Source organism: Eleutherodactylus coqui, chromosome 3 (assembly GCF_035609145.1).
Source record: "Eleutherodactylus coqui strain aEleCoq1 chromosome 3, aEleCoq1.hap1, whole genome shotgun sequence".
NCBI classification, from domain to species: domain Eukaryota; kingdom Metazoa; phylum Chordata; class Amphibia; order Anura; family Eleutherodactylidae; genus Eleutherodactylus; species Eleutherodactylus coqui.
In genome coordinates, this window is record NC_089839.1 from 169,341,836 (window position 1) to 169,366,010 (window position 24,175).

The 24,175-nt window shown below is 42.2% G+C and overlaps 1 protein-coding gene across 5 annotated transcripts in view; it reads right to left on the reverse strand.

Moving 5' to 3' along the window:
• Window positions 1-1,037: 1,037 nt before the first annotated feature.
• DCP1A (decapping mRNA 1A) overlaps window positions 1,038-24,175 on the reverse strand; it is an 88,467-nt gene continuing 65,329 nt past the window's right edge. For 4 of the 5 annotated variants that reach the window (XM_066596527.1, XM_066596528.1, XM_066596530.1 and 1 more), the window contains 5 exons: window positions 20,337-20,438; window positions 13,527-14,180; window positions 10,096-10,161; window positions 7,039-7,254; window positions 1,038-4,025 (listed from right to left, as the gene is read on the reverse strand). In XM_066596527.1, the coding sequence (XP_066452624.1) occupies window positions 3,945-4,025; window positions 7,039-7,254; window positions 10,096-10,161; window positions 13,527-14,180; window positions 20,337-20,438 (1,119 nt within the window). In that variant the 3' untranslated portion in view covers window positions 1,038-3,944. The remainder of the gene's footprint in view (window positions 4,026-7,038; window positions 7,255-10,095; window positions 10,162-13,526; window positions 14,181-20,336; window positions 20,439-24,175) is intronic. The other variant, XM_066596529.1, reaches the window with a different exon arrangement.

Genomic DNA, 24,175 nt, shown 5'->3' on the forward strand with positions numbered 1-24,175 from the left:
TCAGTATTTCATCTTGGAAAATTAAGGTTTTTTATAATTTATAATAAAAGTTATATTTTAATGTTTCTTTTTCTTCTTACTGTGATAGAAGCACCAGCGAAATTACAAATTCAGCTCCGAACTATCATACAGACGTTATTGCATTACCTGACTCAGGCTCCATTCACTCCTCTATTCGGAGCTTCTGTCCAAGGTTTTCATCACATGTAAAAGTTGGGAGAAAAAAAAAAAATAGTGCAACACGCAGTGCAATTTTTTCCTGCACTATGATGGAAAGCTGCTAGAATCCATTATGGCCAACGGATTCCAACGAGCGTAGTCGGTGTCTGTCATGTGACAGATCCATCACACATTTTCCTATGATGAACGCTAGTGGCAGTCTAATTAGAGTCCAAGGGTGGCTTCACACATGGTATTTACTGAAGTCAAATGTTGGCCCACCGAAGTTACTCAACTTTTTAATGGACAGTATACACATATAAAACTGTGTTGAAAATGTGCACTTCCCCTTTTGCACTCTGCTCGGATCTAAAACCATGACTCCATTTTTCACAACAATCAATATATTTTATTAACCAAAATGATTTTTTTTACAAGAAAAACAAAGTCACTTTTATACAGACTAGATCGAAAGTTATAAATGACCCACGCAATGTACCAAAATTCCTTTTAAAAAGGCATCAGGCCACTTATTGTACCATCCGTATATCCGGCTTAGAATACTTTGGTGTATCAGCTGCCCCTTTTACTAGTGCATTTGTATTTAACTCCATTAAACTGGGAGGAGAGGAGGCCTGAAGGTTATAGCAGAGCGGTGGGCTTCACATACTGTCTAATGGTAGACATCATACTACAGGGCAAAATTACAGAACGCACAACTCAACTGACACTAATAAAAGTTCACATTTATCACAATTCTTTATAGGGAAAACTGTCTTTGCTGCCCAAAGCAACCAATCACAGCGCAGCTTTTATTTCGGAAGCAGCTGTGAAAAGACGATTTCCACAGCTGCTTCCGAAATGAAAGCTGTGCTGTGATTGGTTGCTGTGGCCAAAGTCTTTCTTTTCTACATTTATGATAAATGAGACCTCAAGTGTAAAAACATACAGTAACTTACTTAAAAAGTCACAAAAGGAAAAAAAAAAGTGTGCGTTATTTGAAGGCACGTGCATACTACATCCTGTATACTTGCAGAAATACGGCCTTTAGAGCCTTTTCTAATAGAAATACTCTGAACATCGGTATATAAAATGCTTTATTTGAGGATGTTACATTCCTTATATTTGCAGGATTCCCCTTTTACTCTCCATCGTACTTAAGTAAAAGAGAGACGGATTCAACTAAAATCTTAGTGGATGTGCAAATTATTACAAGTATCCTAATCCAGACTGCTGATCTCCACAGACCATCTTAAATCAGATTTTTCTATAAGGCCGGCTACACATGAATGGGAGCCTGCAGTGGGTTCCGTCCCTGACCACAGTCGGCGTACCTGTAATTTTTCTGTTTTATGTGTACTGCGGATGGCTGCGGCGAGCTGCCGATGGTCATGCGCAGTACAGATTTTTAAAAAATCTTTATTTTTCCCGTACTATTGCTAGGAGTTGACGTGGGTACTCAGTCTTTCCACAATATCAACTGTGGAAGGGCCATGGGTCGGATGGCTTTCATTGACGGAAGCCATCCGTGCGGATACCGCACTAAGATAGAGCATGCTGCGATTTTTTTCTCCGCCTGCCGAAACTGTAATACCATTCTGCCAGTGTGCATGTAATGAATGGTATTTGCTGCGGATCCGCGGTGCAATTCAAATCCGTTCGTGTGCAGGCAGCCTAATGCAGATTGAGATGGTGAATGATGGTGCCAAAAAGCTTCTCCCCGCTGTCAGGAAAGCACCTATCCTTCTCAGCAACAGCTTGCTTTGGATGCACAACCTTTTATGCAAGGTTGTCAGGAAGCACAGGCCATAGCAACCAGTCTGACATTACTTTGGTCTTCAGCTCAAAGCCAAATTGATACTGGGTTAAGGATAAAGAATGGGCAAGGCGGCCAGGACAGTACTCAAACCATGCTTTCCTCTTAGGACTTATTCACATGCGTGTGCATCCCCTTATTTGCCACAGACTGCATAAAGGCAGGACACTTAGCCATTGCAGTCAATGCGGTTATACAGGCATACCCTTTTTTGTTTTAGTGCTTGTCCTATTCTGGTCCAACTTCTCAGAAGACAGTCTCCCATTCAAGTCAATGTGTGTATGAAAAAAAACAAAAGTGCAAACTGAGGACTTTCACATATGCTCTGTGTTCTTTAACGTATTGATAAGTAATTCTAGAAAAAAAAATTGGGGCACCTTCCTTTTTTTGTACAGAAGAAAAAAAAGATGGATGACACACCGAAGTCAAAAATGGACAGACGCAATGCATATGATGCAACATGATCATAGAGACAGATTAAAATAGGTCAGCTTTTCAGACAGGCCTTACAGCTTTATTAATCAGATAAAAGTGGAGAGGAGGTTTAATTCCCGATCCTGCTTGCGTTACAAGTACACCGCACAGATTTGGCATTTGACTCAAACACAGCCAGTGATTTCTTGCAAGGTGTGCAATAATATTGCATTGAGAAAAGCACTGAAGTGTCCAAATCTGTAATAATGGGCCGATTAAAATTTGGGCAAGACTTCCTTGCAAAAAAAGAAAGAAAAAAACCTAGCACGTCTCTGATAGGTCCAATTGCCTGTTGAACGGTAATCTTCCAAGATCTCTATACCGATCATAAAAGGGGATTTCCGAGAGTTGATAAATCCCTACAGCGCAGTGGAATCCTTTTTAAAAGGTAATTCCCTTTTGAGTTGTTTTGAACTTTTTTCAGTAGTTGGTGTGCGCCACTTCTTTACATGGTTATCTTCCAGTAGTTGGGTGTATCAGCTTGCAGAATTAAGCCCTGAACTACAGTTCCCAATCTGCTAGGTATTTGCTCTCCCAGCATGCCCAGAACCGGCCTCGTCCACCGACTTTCAAGTGATGCTTCCATCAGTACTGTCACATACATGGGGCTCAAAGTGCCGTTTCTCATGGCTCACAGACTACAGGAGAAACAACGCCTAAGCCAGTCCATGTACGAGATGTCAGTGCTGAAGACATGTACAGCGGGGAAGGAAATAGTCTTAGGTCATGTCCCCCAGCCTTACGATATAGTTCATAGTTCCGCTAATTTATTCTCATTACTACTTGGCCGTTCTCTGGAGTTACTTTAGCAAAACCCAATATTGGAGTAAGGTAGCCGACGGGAAATGTAAAAGTATCACTTAAAAGGGCAAATTATATTGATGACTGACCCTCTATGTTTGACAGCAGGTACATATAAAGCCGATGCCACGGTTTGTGCAGTAACTGGTTACTGCATGTGTAGCTGACCATAGCGTACTCCTGTGTTACCAGATCGGTGAACTAGTGAATCCAGACAAAAGTGGATTGGATATGGCAGATCAATCGCAGCAAGTTGTTAAAATCCGTAATGCTTTTAATTTACAGAGGCAAAAAAAAAGTTACAGTAACTTTCAGCCAATTATTAAAAATGTTTAAAATTAAAATGACTTGGATTGGAGAAGACATCTTAGTCTATCATATATAAAAGGCATGACATATATTAAGAAAGGATTACATGTGGAAGCCTTTGTGAGATTCTGGAGTATTAATATTATTTTCCTTACCACCAATATTATCCAGTAAAGCATTAAGATCCTTTCTATAGGTAACATGTAAGAAAACATGTTCTGTTCATGTGCATAATCTGCAATGCAAACAACTTACATCAGGAGTAAACCATGCGGCTGCCGCTAAAGAGACAACCCCCAGGACACATACATACAGCAGGGGGTACTCTTGGCATGGGTGGCTTTGCACTGTTTTGGTTGTTCCACACATTCAGGGATATCCTCCTCTATAGTTTGACATTATCCATACTCTTGGTGACCACTTGTAAGTAGGCTTCGTGAATCGTATTAAGAAAGCTGGAGTCATTCTAGAAAACACAAGTTCAGAAATCAAGATTACACAAAAAATGCGAGTCCTTGTTTATACTTATTGTCCAATGGAAATGTAGCTAAAATATCAGAAAACAAGATAAAGAAGTTATTAGCCAGACTATTCCTGCAACAAGTAGAGGTGACGGAGCACAAATTTGTTCTACATTAATATGCAAAGGTTTTAGGCAGGCGTGGAAAAAATGCTGCAAAGAAAGAATAATTTCAGAAATAGCAGGGTTAATACTTTATTTTTGTCAATTGACAAAATGCGTGAACAAACCAGAAATCAAATCAATATTTGGTGTGACCGCCCTTTGCCTACAAATCAGCATCAATTCTTCTAGGCACACCTACACAGAATCAGGGATTTTGTAGGATTACACTCGGGTGTATGATTAACCAATTATACCATACAAGTGATAATGATGATAGTTTTTATATGTAGGTCGAAGTATAGTCATTAACTGAAACAAATAGTTGTGCAGGAATGCACAAACTGCTATCAAGGTGAGGTTGTGGAAGACAGTTACAGGTCACAGATCATATACACCATGGCAAGACTGAATATAACAACAAAACACAAGGTTGTCATACTGCATTAGTAAGGTCTCTCCCAGGCAAAGATTTCACAGCAGACTGGGGCTTTAAGATGTGCTATTCAAGCTCTTTTCAAGAAGCACAAAAAAAAAACGGGCAACACTGAGGACTGCAGACACAGTGGTTATAGAAGAAAGACATATCATGCTTACTTTCATTCAAAATCAGAAAATGCCCATCAGCTCAGAACTGCAAGAAACCAGTAGGACTCAGATACACCCATCCACTGTTTGGCCAGAAGCGGTCCTCATTGAAAAACTGCGACCAAAAAGCCATACCTTCAATGTAGAAACAAAGCCAAGCAACTCGACTACACATAAAAACAGGAACTGGGATAACCAAAAATGGCAGCAGGTACTCTGAACTGAGGAGTTAAATGTGAAATATCTGGCTGTACTAGAAGACAGTTTGTTCACTGAAGGCCAGGACAGTGGTACAATAATGAGTGTCTGCGGGCAGCAGTGAAGCATGGTGGAGAGCAGTACAATAATGAGTGTCTGCAGGGAGCAGTGAGGCTTGGTGGAGAGCGGTACAATAATGAGTGTCTGCAGGCAGCAGTGAAGCATGGTGGGGAGCAGTACAATAATGAGTGTCTGCAGGCAGCAGTGAAGCATGGTGGAGAGCTGTATAATAATGAGTGTCTGCAGGCAGCAGTGAAGCATGGTGGAGAGCGGTACAATAATGTGTGTCTGCAGGAAGCAGTGAAGCATAGTGGAGAGTGGAACAATAATGAGTGATTACAGGCAGCAGTGAAGCATGGTGGGGAGCGGTACAAACATGAGTGTCTGCAGGCAACATTGAAGCATGGCGGAGAGTGGTACAATAATGAGTGATTGCAGGTAGCAGTGAAGCATGGTGGAGGGCGGTACAATGATGAGTCTGCAGGCAGCAGTGAAGCACGGTGGAAAGCGGTACTATAATGAGTGTCTGCAGGCAGCAGTGAAGCATGGCAGAGAGTGGTACAATAATGAGTGTCTGCAGGCAGCAGTGAAGCATGGCAGAGAGTGGTACAATAATGAGTGTCTGCAGGCAGCAGTGTAGTATGGTGGAGGTTCCTTGCACGTTTGGGGCGGCATTTCAGCAAATGGAGTTGAGGGTTTGGTTAGGATTAATGGTGCCTGTAATGCTGGTAAATACAGGCAGATACTCATCCATCATGTAATACCATCAGGGAGGTGTCTGATTGGCTCCAAATTATTCTGCAACAGAAAAACGACCCCAAACACACAGCCAATGTCATTAATAACAACCTTCAGTGTACAGAAGGACAAGAAGTCCTGGAAGTGATGATACGGCCCCCACAGAGTCCTGATCTCATCATCATCCAGTCTGTCTGGGATTACATGAAGAGACGGAAGGATTTGAGCAAGTCTACATCCACAGAAGATCTGTGTTTTGTGCTCCAAGATGTTTGAAATAACCTCCCTGCAGAGTCCCTCCAAAAACTGTGTGCAAGTGTCCCGAGAAGAATTGATGCTGTCTTGAAGGCAAAGAGTGGTCACACCAAATATTGATGGTATTTAGATTTCTCTTTTGTTCATTCACTTTGCATTTTGTTAATTGACAAAAATAAACCATTAACTTCTATTTGTGAAAGCATTCTTTGCAGTGTTTTCCCACACCTGCCTAAAACTTTTGCACAGTGCTGTATATTCCAGCAGCTACTCATAGAGCCCAATGACAAATGAAGAACTTTTGCTGACTGCAGTTTACAGTCTCCCTACAGACACAGGCTTTAGACTAGGGCTACATAGTGACTTTAGCTGCGACACAGGTCATGTGACCAAAGATCGCAGTACAGTCCCGTGACATTGTAAACTAATAGAGGTGAACGCAAACACAACTCTTAGGATGTAACATCTGTGACCTAATAATCGCAACAAATCCAAATTCACTGAACTTCTTGCAATCCTTGGGTTGTGCTAACATGCAAGCAGATTATGGAAAGTAATCCAACAAGTTTGGATTTCTTTCGATCATTGGGTTGTGGTCATAAAGGGGCAATGCCATCTCAGCGTAGCAAGCCAGCAAAACTGGGCTGTTTCTGTAATGCCAGTGAATGGAGGTGGCTGGAAGAGATCTTCGGAATGCTCCGCCTCCATTCACTGGACGATCATCGCTCCTATGTGAAAGCTTATGCTGACAGTCACCCCACGTAAAGTAACCCTTAGACTGCAGTGTTTATATACAGTGATATGTGGAAGCTGCAGAAGACAAACGGTGCAAAACATTTAATTAAGCCCTATCATGAAATTAATGGTCAGCCCAAAATTCATGCATTTAAGTGTAGAAAATGTCCCCTCCAAATGTGTTCATAGCCTTTACGTCAATTGGGGGCACCACAAGATTCCTCGTGTACAGCAGATTATGAAAGCTCTTCACAACAATTGTAGTAAGTGGGGCTAGCCTTACCTTTATTAGATGTAATAGGGTTTCCTGAAGCTGAGGGCGGCTGAGGGCTAAGCCAGTACAGCAGGACCTCGTCCGTTCTACCATGTGATTGATTAAAGGCGGCGTCACGCCTCGTTCATCTTGACTACTGTGCTTTGGAACTGGTTGCTGAAATACACTGGGTGACCAGAGGACCGGGGTGGCATCTGTGGTCGTAGGTGCTCCAAACTGGGAAGGCTAAAACAACAAAAAGGTATTGTTTAACCCCTCAAAAACCACAGGAATGTAGACAATTGTACATGATACATGGCAAACATTCTTCTTCATGCTCCTTTAGACATTTCTCCTAATTAAAAGTATATAGGATCCTGTGCATACGTGATCCAATGCGCCGTTGCAGATTTCACCATATCACATTCAACCGAGTATGTATAAAACAGTCACACAGGCTGCCCCTGCAACAGTGCTGCCAGCAGGGCTGTCGAGCCGGGTGTTACCATAGAGGCCTTGCATAAAGCTACTGATGCTGCTGCATCAAGTCCCAGCCAGTGTGATACACATGTACCCATCATGCTTTGTGACACAACCAGTACAAAAGTGCCTTAAAAGGCAACATGGAGTCCTTGGGCTGCACATTATGTATGTATAATATGGGGAGTGTTGCACACCAACAACCCCTTTATTTCTATTATTGCATAATAAGTAGCATTAGAAGGGTTACACAACTGCCTTTTATCACCAATACACAGGATAGATGACCCCCACCGATCCCCCCAAATAAACGGAGGTCTCATGTTCCCCTTTGCTCTTCACTGCAGGTTCGATGCACCCCTGCAGGGAGGAGAAGATTGCATGGCACAGCGGTCATACATGCACGGCTCACTCCATTCACCTTCAATTAAACTACTGGAGATAGCCGAGCCCTTGTACTCAGCCATTTCTTTCAGCCCTATAAAAATGAATGGAGAGGTGTTGCGCATACTCGACCGCCGTTCCATTCAATCTCCTCCTCACTGCAGGTGGGAGCAGCAAGTCCACAGTGATGAGAAGACAGGGACATAGGGTCCCCCATTCTAGGGATCGTTGGGGGTCTCAGCGGTAAGACTGCCACTGATCAGATTTTCATCACCTATCCTATGCATAGGTGATAAGTCAATTGCAGTACAACCCCTTTATGTTTAATATGTTTTTATTAAAACTTTTGTGAGATTTTACACAATAACAACAGAAAAGAAATAGCAAACAGCTAGTCTCGCAGGACCGCAGCATTATTACAGGAGCTATGAAAATGATAAATCGTGGTACAACCCCTTTTAATATAAAACCGTGCTTAAAAAGCCACTTTTCAGACATTAAAGGGGTTATTAAAAAAAACAAATAAAAAAACAGAGGGAGAGTAAAAAGAATTATACGGGCAGAGAATGGCTGAAGTTAAAAAAAATTAATCCCTATTCACCTATCAGGTGTGCCCCCCACCCCAATCCGGAACAGGACCACTGCAATTTGGAGTGATGGGGGACATCTGACCAGTAAGTAGAGCTTTTTTTTACATTTTATTTTACCCTATTCTCTGCCTATACCGTTTTTTGTTTTTTTTTAAAGTACCTGAGTTTTCAAGAAGGATTTCAAAATCAGCCCAGGCCCTCATTGGCGTCTGCTCTGCACTCAGTTGGAACTCTATCAATTTAATTTTCCATGTAGAGTTTCCTATTTTTCTGTAGTCCTGCTGTTTCTTAAGCAGCCATTCTGCCAGGACTTCTCTTCCACACTTCCCATACTACCTTGCAAAGCCCTGCTCCAATCAGCTGCAAAGCAGCATTTGAATGCCCACCCCTCTGTTGCATGTAGTAACCAGTAGTATCCCAATATCCCTGTTACTAGAGAAGTCAAATGCCTAATGACTGGCAGTGGTTTGCAAAGGTGCTGGGAAAGAGATGCTAGTGGCAGCCACTCCAAACGTGATTCTCAGTGGTGGAACAATAAATATTTTTAAAGGGGTTTTCCATAGAAATACTGTTGATGACTTATCCTCAGTACAGGTCATCAATAGTTGATTGGTTGAGGCCCACTGCTTGTGGTTGAGGCCCACTGCTTGTGGTTGAGGCCCACTGCTTGTGATTCTGGCCGATCAGCAGCACTACATAGGAGTACAGAGCAGAAGCTGCTGCTCCGACCTGTGTAGCTGCTGACGCTTGTAACTGCAGGAGTAGCTCCCACTAATTTTAAGGAGAGCTGCGGCTGCAGTTAGAAGCACCAGCTACGACATAGGCATCAAAGCAGCAGCTTCCACTCCATACCCTTATGTTGCGATGCTGGTGCTTGATCTATTGATTGTCCAGGGACCCAAGTGACAGATCTCAGCTGATCAACTATTGATGACCTATTATAAAGATAGGGCACCAGTAGCATTTCCCTGGAAATAAGTTGTTTGAAAAGTTAGTTGCCCCTTTAACTTCAGACGACCCTTTCAGCGCACTAAGTTGCAGCATTGATGACTTCCTTCCATTCCTTTTTATTTTCTATTTCTTAAAGCACCAACATATTCTTCAATGCTGTACAGAGATGGATATTACTCACATTAGTCCCTGTCCTCATTCCCAATCTTTTTTTACTGGATACTTGGGAGATAACTGGTGAAATCCATCAAACACAGGGAGAATCTACAAACCCCGTGCAGATGTTGCCCATGGTCGGACTTGTCCCTAGTACCTTTTATGATGTGTTTGGACATAGCATAATATACAATGGGTAGAATTTATATTGTAAGACTATTTGAACAAGTGATTACTCTCAAGCTTAAAATATATAGGTTTCATTATATTTATCTAGATATATATATACATACACACACAATTACAGAGGATATTTCTGTAAAGCATCTGTTCTAAAAAGAAAATCAGCATTCCCAAGATCCTTGCTGCCGTTTCTATTTGTGTCCTACAGAGCTGATTAGTCCCGGCAGGCCAAGCGTTATCTCTTTTTTTCTCCAATGCCAACAAACTGTGCCAATGATATTAAAACATGTTGGCAGAGCTGCCAATGCTCAAACTTCGCTATCAATATAAAGACATGACTTACTGCTCCCACCTTAGACACACCCAAGGGCTGGGCAAACGTTTCAGGTTCTCTCTTTTCATAACCAGCCTACAGAAAGACAAAGAGGTAGAAAAATAAATCAGTATATAGAGAGATTAGGAAAGATTAATAGATTGTGCTGGGTAAAGCTGAATCATGCAAGCGGTGCAGGAAATGCAGACAACACATGATATGGAGCATCAGGAAGGCATTACTTCTGGCCATTGTGCTTCTTAGCTCATCCTGGTTTGCCAAATCACCATCGCTGCCCATAGACTTAAATGGGCCTTCATTCTGCATGGAAGACAAAGATTGGAGCCCCCTTGTTTAATGGAAGTTAGGGGTCGTCCACAGTTACACATGTTCATCTGTGAAATGTGGCGTTTCACAGATCCATAGGCTATAATGGTTTAGGTATAGTCAAGCTATGCATATGTTTGACTACATTTAGTCTAGCATATATATGTGCGGTTTTTGTTTTTTCTGTGGGATTGAAAAACGTAGCCTATTGCATTTTTCTGTTCCGCCAAAGTGGTACGAAAACATATATTGTCTATTTCATTTTTTTACATTGCAGTCAATGAAAAACGTATAAAAACCTATGACTGTATGTTACCATAAGCTTAAGGCTACTTTCGCTAGGGCTACAAAATCGCGCAATTTTGTAGCGATGTGGCAGCACTGCAAAACGCATGTATGTGAAGCCCATAGTTTTCAATGGGTTTCTTCACATTAGCGATGTTTTTTCTGATACTATGTTGCTAGGGAAAAAAAAAAAGCAGCATGCTCTATCTTTCTGCTATATTTTGTAGCTCACGTTTCCCTATGGAGCCTCCTTGTTTATCGCATCGCATAGCACAAACTGGAGATTTTTGATGTGATGTGATACATTTTTATTAGTAAAAACGCCTATTAACTTTCTCGCGATAAAATCGGGCAACAGAATCACAGGCAGCAGCGATGCAAGATTTTTCACCCAAAAAAAGCATCACTAATGTTACAAAACCGCGTGTACAAAGTTGCGATTTCACAGCGATTTTGTAGCAGCGATATCGCTGTTGCTCATGTGAAAAAGGCCTAGAGTGTTTTTTATTCTCAGTGATCTCAAAAAATGAAGTGTTGAAATACAAAAAACTTTATTAGAAACAAACCGTTTACCGTGAAAAAAGAACAACCGAAAACGGATCAAAATGTATACTGCGCATGGGATCGTAACCAAACAATTTGCTTAAAATGCATGTGTTTTTCCACTCTTATGTATGTTTCTCGCATATGTGAAGCGTACATGAAAGTGTCAGTGTGGATGAACCCTACAGCTAAGCGCCCTTTCCCGTACACTTCAGATATGAGAAATGTGTAAAGATGCATACATTTAAGCATACCTTTACATTCTTAAAATGTATGCGCAGTACTCGTTTTAATTAGAGATGAGCGAACATACTCTGCCGAGCTTGATGCTCGTTCGAGTATTAGCGTACTCGATGGTGCTTGTTACTTGAACGAGCATAAAGCCGTGTTCGACCCCGCCCCAGTTCTTGGCTCCTCCCCGCTGTGACGTGCCTGTTTTGGCCCCTCTCAGCCGTGACATTGGCAAATTTTTTGTCTGGTGAAGGAGAGAGGGAGAGTCAATGGGGTTCGTTACTCGAGTAGAGCTCTCGAATTTTACGAAAAGCTCGACTCGAATAACGCGGACTCGAGCATTTGGGTGCTCGCTCATCTCTAGTTTTAATCCTTTATGATCCTTGTTTTAAAAGAAAAATGTGTACGTCTTCACTGTAAACTCTTTGTCTTAATAAAGTTTTGTCCTTAAACATGAAAAATGTATACATTAACCGTATAAAAATATACAGCCAAACGATGCCATACATTTTCCATCAGCAGCAATGCTGATCCCTCAATCACTCAAAAAAAAAGGCAAAGAAATGTATTGTTTAACTATGTTCAGCCCACTACAGCCTACAGATCCCAGTTTACCGGGAGTAAAAACCTGAACATTTCATGGATGACCGTATAATAGTGTGATGATCCCCAGGTATACAACCCTTTGGCATTCTCTAGGACATGGGGGATCATCAACTGTTTGCAGGTTTTACATACAATGTGGCCTTCCACAGAGGAAACTCTACGGATATTTCTAGCTATTGCAACAAATTTACTAAGTAGTACTTTCACTGCAATTTAGAGGGGTTTTCCAAGTATATATATATATATATATATATATATATATATATAAAAAGGCAAAGGACAGGTAAGAGTTAAAAATAAGAAAGTAATGTTTACTCACCACGTCATTCCCCCACCGTTTCAACACCGCCTCTTCACCGGTCTCCTTTACACTGACTACAGCAGTGGCATTCTGTATACACACACAAGACCGCTGCAGCCAATCACTGGCCTCAGCTGTCTATGGCTCAAGACTGCTAAGGCCAGTGATTGGCTGCAGTTAATGTAAACCAGACCGGGGGTGAGGTCAGGACTGAAGAACTGTGTATGTCCGAATGCTAGTTTTAATTGTTAATTGCCCTTTGTATATTTTCTTATAGAAACTCCTGTCTACACAATGAGTATAGCTGCCGGGTCCCAAGGCCAGAGATCGCCATTTAGCCCTGCACACATACTGAATGCAGTCGTGTTACAGCTCCTAGGTTGTAGCAGCCAGACAACAAAAAATCCCAAACTGCTGGAAAGCATTGAGATGTGACGACTTATGAATTGCAACGCAACCGCATTCACTTCCGTTAGTTTGTGATGTTGCAGGGCTATCGTATGTGTGATTATGTACCCCTAACCTAGTATTGAGGTTGTGCAGTAGCGCAAATAACCCCAATGTAAGAATACACCAAAATGTGATACAAACAGGTTATTATAATATTGACATAGTAAATCTGGTCACGATAAATGGCACAAAATAAGACAGGGGGCTACTTACCATGTGCAGACAACATAAACCTCATGCCAGATAGCCCATAAGACATTGATAAGTGAGGGATCAGCACTCATTAAAAAATAAAGATAGAAAAGGACTTTAACCCTTTCCAATCCACTGTCTGATGTCTAAAGACATTATGATTTAAGGCAGTACAGCTCTGATGTTGGAAGACACCCGTTGGGGTTCTCTTACTGTATATTGCCAGCCTCTCTGCTGTCGGAGCCTATCCAACGTGTCGCCTCATGCAGTACTGGCTTTAGCCAGCAGATAGCGCCATTGTATAACGGCACAAAAAGAGTAAGCCCTCTAGGAAAACCAGGATACAAATTGGATTGGAAAGGGTTAAAAAGTTTTTATGTCCCATTATTTTCAATAAGACGACTGTACATGTGCGGCTGTTCTCATATTGTAAAAGAGGCTAGAAATATTTGGGATTGGTTGGGGTCCCAGCACCTGATCACTGTCTAATGGGCTACAACAGTTTTAGCAAAGTTTTGCACTGTACCTGTAGAGGTCCTGACGATATGCTCTTCAGGGAACCGTCTTTGAAACTCTCGGGTGTTGCCAGTTGGTTGGTGGCACAGGAGAATTTCGGGGCCATTGTGGTTTTATTCATGGTGGGAGGTGGCAATGTGCTGACCTGAGGATTGAGCTTTAGCTTCTGCAGGAGATCTACACTTGGATGGGAGGTGCTGGAGAAGCTGCTGCTTCGGATAGGGGCTAAAGGTGGCGGTAAAGGCTGGGTCTGGGGAGCGCTGCCAACGTCTGAAACGGACTGACCCAAAAGAGGAGACATTTGTCTGGCGTGTATCAGATTTGTATTATGTGGGGCGGACGTGCTCAGGACCCCAGATGATGGACCAAGATTGGGGCTTACATGGCCAGGGAACATATTTAATTTCTGAGAGTCCAATTGCGTCACTGGCCCTTGAGGAATTAATGGTGGTGCTAGACAGGCCGGGTGACTGAAATCACTAGCGCTGCAATTAAAGCTTCTCGGTTCGGCCTTCACTATCACAGGCTGCATGTGTTTTGATTGAAGGAGGATATTATGTTCTGTTACACTTGTTAAGAAGGGATCCCTGATGTGCTGTTCTTTCGGTAAGGAGGTTGCAAAAAGTTCTTCCACCGTCAGGTGTTTTTGTACAGTTTGAAAACACTGAAAATAAATAAATAAAAAGTTAAATATTAAAACAGTTTGTTCAAAGCATTTAATTCTATCAAGAAACTGATCTGCAGGCTCAAGCATCAAAATATACACAGAGGTGGGAAATCCAGCAATCTGATAATGCTCCAAGCATTATCTAAGCCATTACATTTAGTAAAAGTTTTTTCTATACATCTTTTTTTTAAAAAAAATTTAAAAAAAAAATATTTTTTTTCTTCCTTTTATCACACAAGTTTTTTTGGTTTGTTTCTATTTGCAAAAACAGCATCACTCTCCTCTCTTGTTCATACGGGCTGTAAATGGCCTTGCAGCTAAGCCGTTTGTTTGAATGTGGTTGAACTGTAATACGAGGTGCATTCAAGTCCCAAGGGCTTTCCATTTTTTTTTTCTAAAAATTTACCCAGAAAGCTGGAAGTATTGTCACTTCTCAACACAATCTCCCTTTTGACATATACATATTTTAACATCAACGTCATGATTACACGGCCACTTGGAAGCCTTCTTTAGGGGTCTGCTTTGCCCAATGAAGAAAAAATAAAATAAAATATCGCTGATGCAAGAGTGGCACGACTGGAAACAGTGTGAACATGGACAGTGTCCATCGATGGAAAAAGCCAATAATATTTAGATACAAAGTAGTAGGGAGTGTGAGGAACGACTTCAGAGTGGATGTCACAAAGAAACCGCTGAATAAGACCTGCCCTGATGAGCAGGACCGTCGCCTTGATGGAAGACCACATGTGCAGCCTTCTCCAGCTGCTTGTCTTCCAAAGCTTACAGGAACTTCTTCATCAAAACATCTGCATAGGACGCTGCCGTCACGGTAGTGCCCTTCCGAACACAATGAGTGAGGATTACACCGTCACTTTCCCAAAACATGGTCACCATCATTTTCTCAGCACTGATGATAAACTGGAATTTCTTTGGTGGTGATGAGTCAGTGTGCTTCTACTGCGCCAACTGCTGTTTGGTTTTAGGCTTGAAAAACTACATCCAAGTCTCATCTATTGTACAAAGGCGCCAATCATGCCATCATCACATGTCAAGATCGCTTGGCACATTGCCGGGCGTGTCTTTGTGATAGTCAGTCAACATTCATGGCACCCAAGTGGAGAAAACTCTGCATCTTTGGGTCTTCACGCAGGATGGTGTGCACACAATCCAATGGAAATGCCAGCTTTGCAGCCAATTTTTTCCACAATCAGCGGTCCTCCAAAACCAGTAGCTCCACTCATGGAATCATGTCGTCAGACCAGCTGGCATGTGGCCGAAGCTCCTTTGGTTGGTTCTCTCAGTGTTTGGCCTTCTTTAAACTGTCACACTCACGAACACGCATTTTTCACATATCACCTTCATTGTTCCATGACATCCTCAATGTCTCACTCAACCAACGATGAATGTTGAAGGGTGTTATTCAGCAGAAGTGAAGAAAACAGATGATTACACGTGAACATCACACTGAAATGATTGAAAATGCTTCTAACGCCAGCCACTGTCACGTGGGTTCTGTGCACTGAACAATGCTGCCATCTGTCTTAGCCATCCCTGAAGAATGCCCGCTTCTTCTAAAGTGTGTCCCATGTGCCTGTCTGCTCCTAAGGGGAGACCTTAGAACTGGATCGCACCTCGTACTATTGATACAAACATACCCAGACATTACAAGTCAGGCCGGTTTCAGACGTCCACATCCATATTACAGCTGAGTTAGGTCATCAGTATTTCATCACTATCTGATCAGTGTTTGCCCAGTAAAAGAGAATAGAAATATTGAGGCAAATACACGAATAGGTTATGTTGCTTTGAAAAAAAAAATGCTGTTGAAAATACGGCCATGTGAATAACTATATAGATTTACATTAGCTCCATATCATGGTCCACAAAACACGGACAACATATGGAGATAAAATACATTTGTCTAAAAGCAGCATAACAAACTAAAGGATTTGTCCGAGTTTATTTCTAAGAAGTCCCCCCTTGTGTAAAAGTAGATGGCATCCTCACCTCTCCTGGCTCCCCACTGTGTCCTGCACTGCAGCTCTGGGTATTTCCTGTGGCAATCACAGAGCTCAGAGATCAGGCACTGCATATGGACGAGAGTTTCACAGTTTCTTAAAGGGGTGAGGGCTGAATTTTCTTTGGGCTTTAGTCCCGACTTATAGTAAATATACGGTGCGGGATTAAAGCTCCTGCAGTCTAGCAGCAGTAGGTCGGGTCCTCAGCTGTCAGTGACTTTCAGGGACCCGGAGGAGAAGGCAGGAGTGGTTTTTAATAGCTTATGCTTCCTCTTTTGCCGCTATATAGAGAATAGAGGAAGTGTCGCTTCCAATAATCGACCTGCCAATCACATGATTGCCGGGTGCCCCCTGGTATGGTATAGCTACTGGGTCTTAGAAGACCCAGATCAGTTCTGCCAGTGACTACTGTAACACTAGGAGGATATTTTTCACCTGTAACTGGGGCTCCCGGCAGTTATAGTGGAAAAGTGTGAAATTGAAAAATAAGAAAAAAGGCAGTGTGAATGTCCCCCAGAGATTTCATGACATCACGGGGGACACAGATTTAAAGAAAATAGTAATAAAAATGAGTAAAAGAAAAGTTACAGAATAGAATAAAAATATACAAAAAGAAAAAAAAAACAACCCACTTTCCTTGCCAAACAAAAATTGTCGCCCTATCTACCCAGCAATCAGAGACTGTACAAATTATACATCAAAACATCCCAAACAAAATGGGGAAATCATTGCTGTACTTTATTTCAGTGTAAACATAATCATTAAAAAAAAAAATATATATATATATATATATATATATTATATGATTACACACAAGCACACACATATATACTGTATATATAAATTTAGCAAAAACTTTTTTTATTTTAACTTTTTGAATATATTACTCCCAACAAAAGAAAAAAGAAAAAAATTGTGGGGAAAAAAGCGATTAAAAAAAGGTAAAAAGAAAAAAAAATAATAATTATGGCAGTCAAAAACAAAAAAGGGACATAAAACCACCACGTGTGTAAAATCCCTAAAAAATCTCTGGTCCTTTAGGACTTAAATTCCCTGATCCTTAAGGGGTTAAGGAGATGTTTGTGCATTTGGGTTAGTTTCCATCACCATGTTACCCCCAATTGATGAAACGGATTTCAAAACAGATTCTGCTGACATCGGCCGGATTTTATTCAGTTGAAATCTCAGTTCTATCATGCACCCAGGTTGGCACAGATGGTAAGCAGTTGTGAACTTGGCCTCATTTAAAGAGTTCCCACAACTTAGGGTGACTGTTCAGAATATGTTGCTGGGTGTATAAGGAACAACAGTTTCTGGCCATTAGATGACTTGTATCCAATTTTTTTCCCCTCTGCAGTCTCCATATCTAATTCTCAGAGCCATTATGATGCCTCCCATACACTGCAGCTAAACATCACAGTGCTGTAGCCCACATTCACCACTAGATGGCACACTACTACTAGATTTGCTCAAGCTGAAATGAATCCATCCCTGTGCTGCATCATTCACTACTCGGATACACACGCCTGCCTATACACTGCATATACACAATTCATAGATTAAATGCTCCTTGCTTTGCCTAAGCAGAGGACAATGAACCGTGGGAGAACAAGTGCATCTGTTTAGCTAATCCAGATGGTCTCATCCAATTTCCAGTGAGCTGCATACAAGCGAAGTAATGAAAATATTTTGGGCATATGGTAAGACTACACTGAGATAACAAGCAGATACTTTACATGAAGTGCTGACCACTGTCTGCTAATTACAGGCTCCTTATTAAACCATAATGGGAGGGGGCGGGGGTAAAAAAAAAGTTCTACAATGCAAGTATAAGGTTATAGTGCTGCCTTATAGCAGATGGCTTATACATAATGGGAAGATTTGGCATAATTCTTAGCTTTAATCCCAATGTTTTAGCTCATTCGTAATGCACAAAAGCACGGTGAATGTAGCCATTTGACTAACATATGTAAGATGCATAATGTGACATAGGGCAAAAAGTTGCAAATCTTGGTGTTTCCCTGGAGCAGAGGCGCTCACCCAAAGTTTAAATGGAGCCTTTTTGCAGGTCAACATATCGGCTCATTTTGCAGCTTTCCTGGTGCCTCCATATTCGCCACTAGATGCAACGCAATGGAGAAGAAACCTCCGGGTTAATATAGAAGGTCCAGTGCGGTCTAGCATGGACATATAGGACATTATAGCATAATCTCAACCATATGATATGATTTCCTATGTATGCACAAAGCCTCAGGGTATGGCCACATGTACTGGCTAAACACATGGCCAAACTGTGCAGACATACGAGGATGACCTAATTACTGATTTTTAAGAACTACAACCGCAGCTGGTGCCCTGCAGGTGCTGCGCTTCATACTAACTAATGTAGGGGCTCTTTTTCATTACACCATACCAGTCCAGTTATTTTGGCTACATTTATGTATCTGTTAGGGCTCCTGCATACTTGCCTTTTTCTTGCGTGTTTTTCTCACGCGATTGTCAATGGGACTTTCTAATGTTAAAAACGCATTGCACAAAAATAGCAAAGCACAAACTTGCGATGCGTTTTTAACATTAGAAAGTCCTATTGACAATCACGTGAAAAAAACACAGCAATATCGTGCGAAAAAAAACGTGCAAGAAAAACACAAGTGTGCAGGAGCCCTAATACAAGGGTATGCCCTGGTCTGACTGCAGGTCTCCTGACCCAAGCGCTGAGCACCATAGCAATATATAGCGTCATACAGATGCAGTAAAGTGTAACTTTTAAAGCATTCAGACAACTCTTTGTGCCATAGTTTGTTTACCCCTTCAGTTACTCTTTTACATGGGCTGAGAATCTCCCGATTCTCGCTTGCCCGAGCCTGAGTGTTCACTGAGCTAATTTCTGCAAGCAGCAGACAGCCGCTTTTCCAATGAGAACTTTGCCTGTAATACCAAACCTGGCCACTACACTGATCGACTATGGTCGGCTCATCCTGAACATTGGTCAGCAATAGTTTGCAACCCCTTTAAGATAAGATAACTTTCTGCAACAAATCTGCTACATCTGTAATATCTGCGATCAGGCCGGGACCCTCATCTGTATTACAAAAGCATAAATGCGGCCGAAATATGCTCGTTTGTCACCAACGTAATAGAGAGGACAAAGAAGCTTGTGTCTACCCACCGGGTCAGGGAAAACTGAGAATCAAGGAAGACTGCAGAGAGGTAAACTGTTAAAAAATGCAGAATACAAGTCATATAATGGCCAGACATAGTGTTATTCCTCATGTACACACATGGCAGCTTATTCTGCAAATGTACCCGAGATGCGGGCAATGAAAGGCAAGCGTTTTTTCGATTTTTCGTTCACACTTGTGGATATGAATTGCATGTTCTGCAAGCAAAAGAAAAATTGCAGCATGCTTTATTCTACTGTGGAATCCGCATGGACAGCCTCCATTGAAGTCAATGGAAGCTGTCTGACCCACAGCCCATACGCAATTAACATAATAGTTATATGTAAAAGGGCCCCAAGAAGCGGTCTAATTAGTGTCTGGTGTTACATACAGTGTCACCAAGATGACTTTCTATCTTCAGAACTCCCAATGTGCCATCCCGGTATGAACCTTCCCTTATCTATGGGAGTTCATTCCTATCTGAGTAACCAATATGTATTCTTCTATTAATCCTTAAAGGGTGTTGTCAGATATGTATTCAAGCTTGAATAAGACTAATGAAGATGTCCGCAGGGCGATATGTAACTGGTGATGAAGGATCTGCCTGGAGACTGATGTCACACCACATGATCAGCTCTGTATAGGTGATATATGCTGTAATTACTTATTGACAAACACACTCTCGTTTATTTGCTACTATAAAAGTCTGCTGCAATGTAGAATAAAGAGGAACTATCCCGCTTACACCAACTATGTGACGTGTCTTTAATTTCTCCCAGTACCCCACTTATCTCTCATTGATTTGGACCACCAAGATATACCTGAAGCGCTCAAGTGCGCTAACATTCCCCATTGCCAATGAAACATGCAAAATTCTGTAGATCTCCTTGAACAATAATGAACCTTTGTGATAGTAGGAAAGGCTCTTCCATATACATATCCCTCTACATCAACCAATATACCAATGTGCCCACCTTATCTAGAGGAACAGAAGAGACGTGCTCTGGCGTGTCCAAACTTTCCGATTTCCCAAGGGGAGTGCTTGTGACGCTGCAGCTAGAGTCGTTTCCTTGACCCTAATTAAACAGAAGGAAGAACACGTTAGAGTAAGGGTGTAGCATGGCAGCATCTTAGGCGGTGTACCCAACTGTTAGGGCGGCACAGTTTACCATCTGTATCACAATTGAAGACACTCAATTCTTCCTGCAGTTTACTGAATCAAAGTTGGGCTAAATGTGAGATTTCTATCTAAAGGGCTAATTGGCTCCTGCCTCTTGGTTTTTTTTTGCCTTCCTCTGGATCAACAACACAGGAGGATAAACAGGCTGGACTTGATGGACATTGTCTTCACTCGGCCTTACATACTATGTTATATTACATGCGCACCACACACAACACATACAGCTCTGCTACATTTCATGCGCACCACAAACAGCTCTGCTACATTACATGCGCGTCACACACACTACACACAGCTCTGCTACATTACATGCGCGTCACACACCCCACACACAGCTTTTTGGTCGCTTTTTATTGCATTTTTTCTTGAAAACGGTTATCAAAAAAGCTGATTTCTGTTATTTATTAGTTTTTTCTAATGACGTTCACCGTGCGCGGTAAATAATGCATTACTTTGATAGATTGGACTTTTACGGACGCAGCTATAACAATATGTATTTTTTATTTATTATTTAGAATCTTTTATTAAAAATATGGCAAAAGGTTTTTTTTCCTAAAAACGTTCATTAGTTTTTTTGTTTTTTTTTAAATAATTGGCAAAACTTTATTGATCTTATTTTAACTTTTCTTTTTAGCCCCCAGTGGGGACAACAACTTGCGATGCTCTGATTGCTCCTGCAGTATGATGTAATGCCATAACATTACATCATACTGCTATCGGGCAGACATTCTATCAAGTCAACCCATGGGCATGACTTGACAGGCATACTGCCATGACAGCCACACGACTCCCTGCGATCTCATCGCGGGGGTAGGAGTGGGAGGGGCGTATGGGACCCGAACATTGTTAGGAGGATTTAAATGCCGTTGTCACAATTGACAGCGGCATTTAAAGGGTTAACAGCCCCGATGAGCCACGTCTCATCGAAGCTGTTGCTGCTGGGTGACAGCTTTAAGAAACAGCCAGCAACCGTGATGTATGAAGAGAGGTGGCCGCACGATCTCCCTTCATACACGTCCTGAATCTGCAGGAAGTAAAAACACTATAGAGCTGTTACTAAGGGGTTAAACCATAGAATCCAGTTGTTTAACCCCTTAATGACATGGCCTATTTTGGGCTTAAAGACGCAACAATTTTTGGCGGATTTTCTTCTCCGTATATCAAAAGTCATAACTTTTTTATTTTTCCGTCGACGTGGCCGTGTAAGGGCTTGTTTTTTGCGTGGCGAACTGTAGTTTTTATCGATGCCACTTTTAGGTACATAGACTATATTGTAAACCTTTTTTTTTTAATGATAGCAGGGAGAGAAAACGCATCAATTCTGCCATAGATTTTTTTTATTTTTTTTTACAGCGTTAATCATGCAGCATAAATGAGACATTCCATTTTTTCTGCGGACCGGTACGGTTACAACGATACCAAAATTCTTGTATTTTTTTTAGGTTTTCCCACTTTTTTGCAATAAAAACCCTTTTTTTGGAAATCTTTTTTCTATTCTAAATTGCTGCATTCAAAGTCCTGTAACTTTTTTATTTTTTGATGTACGGCGCTCTATGAGGGCTTATTTTTTGCGAGACGAGCTGTAGTTTTTACTGGTACCATCTTGGGGTACATACGCTTTTTTGATCACTTTTATTGCGTTTTTAGTGAGGCAAAATGCTAAAAAATAGCATTTTGCCTCAGTTTTTTAGCGTTTTTTTGCGTGCACAGTCAAAAGCATGTGCAATTTATTGTACGCGTCGTTACAGACGCAACAATACCAAATATGTGGGGTTTAATTTTTCATTTTTCTCTTCTTTTTTTTACATAATTTGAGTCCCTCTGAGGGACTTACATCACTGTACCGATGATCGCTGTCATAAGGCATGGCAGAGCTACTGCTCTGCCATGCCTTATCGCTTATACAGCGAGCATAGGCATTGGCAATACAGGACGCCAGTGTCTGGCGTCCTGTTGCCATGGTGACAGGCCGGGCTCTCGCGATGACATCGCGAGTTCCGGCCGGAGACACAAAGGGAGCGCGCTCCCTCTGTGAACTCTTTCCCTGCCGCGATCTACTTAGATCGCGGCAAGGAAAGGGTTAACAGCGGGGGGCACATCTCCGATGCCCCCCCGCTGTTGCAGCGGGACGCCGGCTGTGACTGACAGCCGGCTCCCGCTGCGGGATAGCGCTGGATCATATGTGATCCCGCGCTATCTCCAGGACGTAAGCTTACGTCCTGTTGCGGGAAGTACCAGGCTGCCAGGACGTAAACTTACGCCCTGCAGCGGGAAGGGGTTAAAAGGAGGACACTCTTTGGGCTTCGGTTAAGTGAATGGAGATACCGTGTTTCCCCGATAGTAAGACACCCCCGATTGTAAGACGTATCGGGGGTTTCAGGGGGGGGGGGGGGGGGGGGGGTCGGCCAATGTAAGCCGTACCCCGAAAGTAAGACATATGTCTTACTTTCAGGGAAACACGGGGGTATTGCCGCCTCCCTCTCATCTAGCTGCGCGCCGCCTCCTGCCCACGTCCGCACCGTCCCCCTCTCCATACGTCGCCGCGTCTGCCACCTCCCTCTGATCTTAATGAGCGCCGCCTCCTGCCCACTTCCGCGCCGCCCCCCCTCCATACGTCACCGCGTCTGCCGCCTTTGTCTGATCCAAATGAGCGCCGCCTCCTGCCCACTTCCGCGCCGCCCCCCTCTCCATACGTCACCGCGCCGTCCCCTGCACTTGTCACTGCCGCCTCCTGCTTAAAATACGGTAATGCACACAGTATTAATCATACATCAGTAAAACATACACACTGGCATACTGGGGTATCATCTACTGTATGTAACCCAGTGGGTATCAGCAGGTGTCACACTGGATTAAATACAGCAGGTGGTACAAGAAATGTCGTCCCGAGAGTCCCAAGAAAATCCACAGGAACCTAAGAGTGTGGATGTTTATGATGATATTCCTGAGGATGATGACATGGTTGTCATGGAATAAATCTGTTTTATCTTCCAGTATTCCACTGTTCGTTCTTACCATTTTTCATTGTTTTACATGTTATGCAATGTTGTAACAAGACATTCTTGGCACTTCCTTTTATAAAAATGTTTTGTGGTGAATACAATACTGTTCAGGTTGTTAATAAATGTTAATTTTATGGTTAAAACAAAAAATTCGACAATTGTTTTCCAATATAAGACATACCCCGAAAGTAAGACATAGTGGGGCTTTTGGGGATAAAAAGAAAGTAAGACACTGTCTTACTTTCGGGGAAACACGGTAATAGTTGATTGGCATATACAACAAACCTAACGACCTATCCTGAGGACAGGTCATCAATAGGCAACCTCCTAGGCAATATACCATATTATGCTGTCCTGTTTAAAGAGGTTGCCCCAATGAAATAAAGTCATCTCCAGCATGAACTCTGCTACCTCTGACAGTCCCACTGAAATAAATGGCGCAGCACTGCACATTTGACTATCTCTCCAGTCATGTGGTGACCTCTGTTCTTGAGATTGGTGGTGGTCCTAGCAGTCTGTCTCCACCAATCAGCTAATTAACCCTTATCCTGTGGATAGGGAAAGACTTTATTTTGCAGGACAATCCCTTTAAGGGCAGTATAGTTGGCACATTTTTTGGGCCAACAGACCC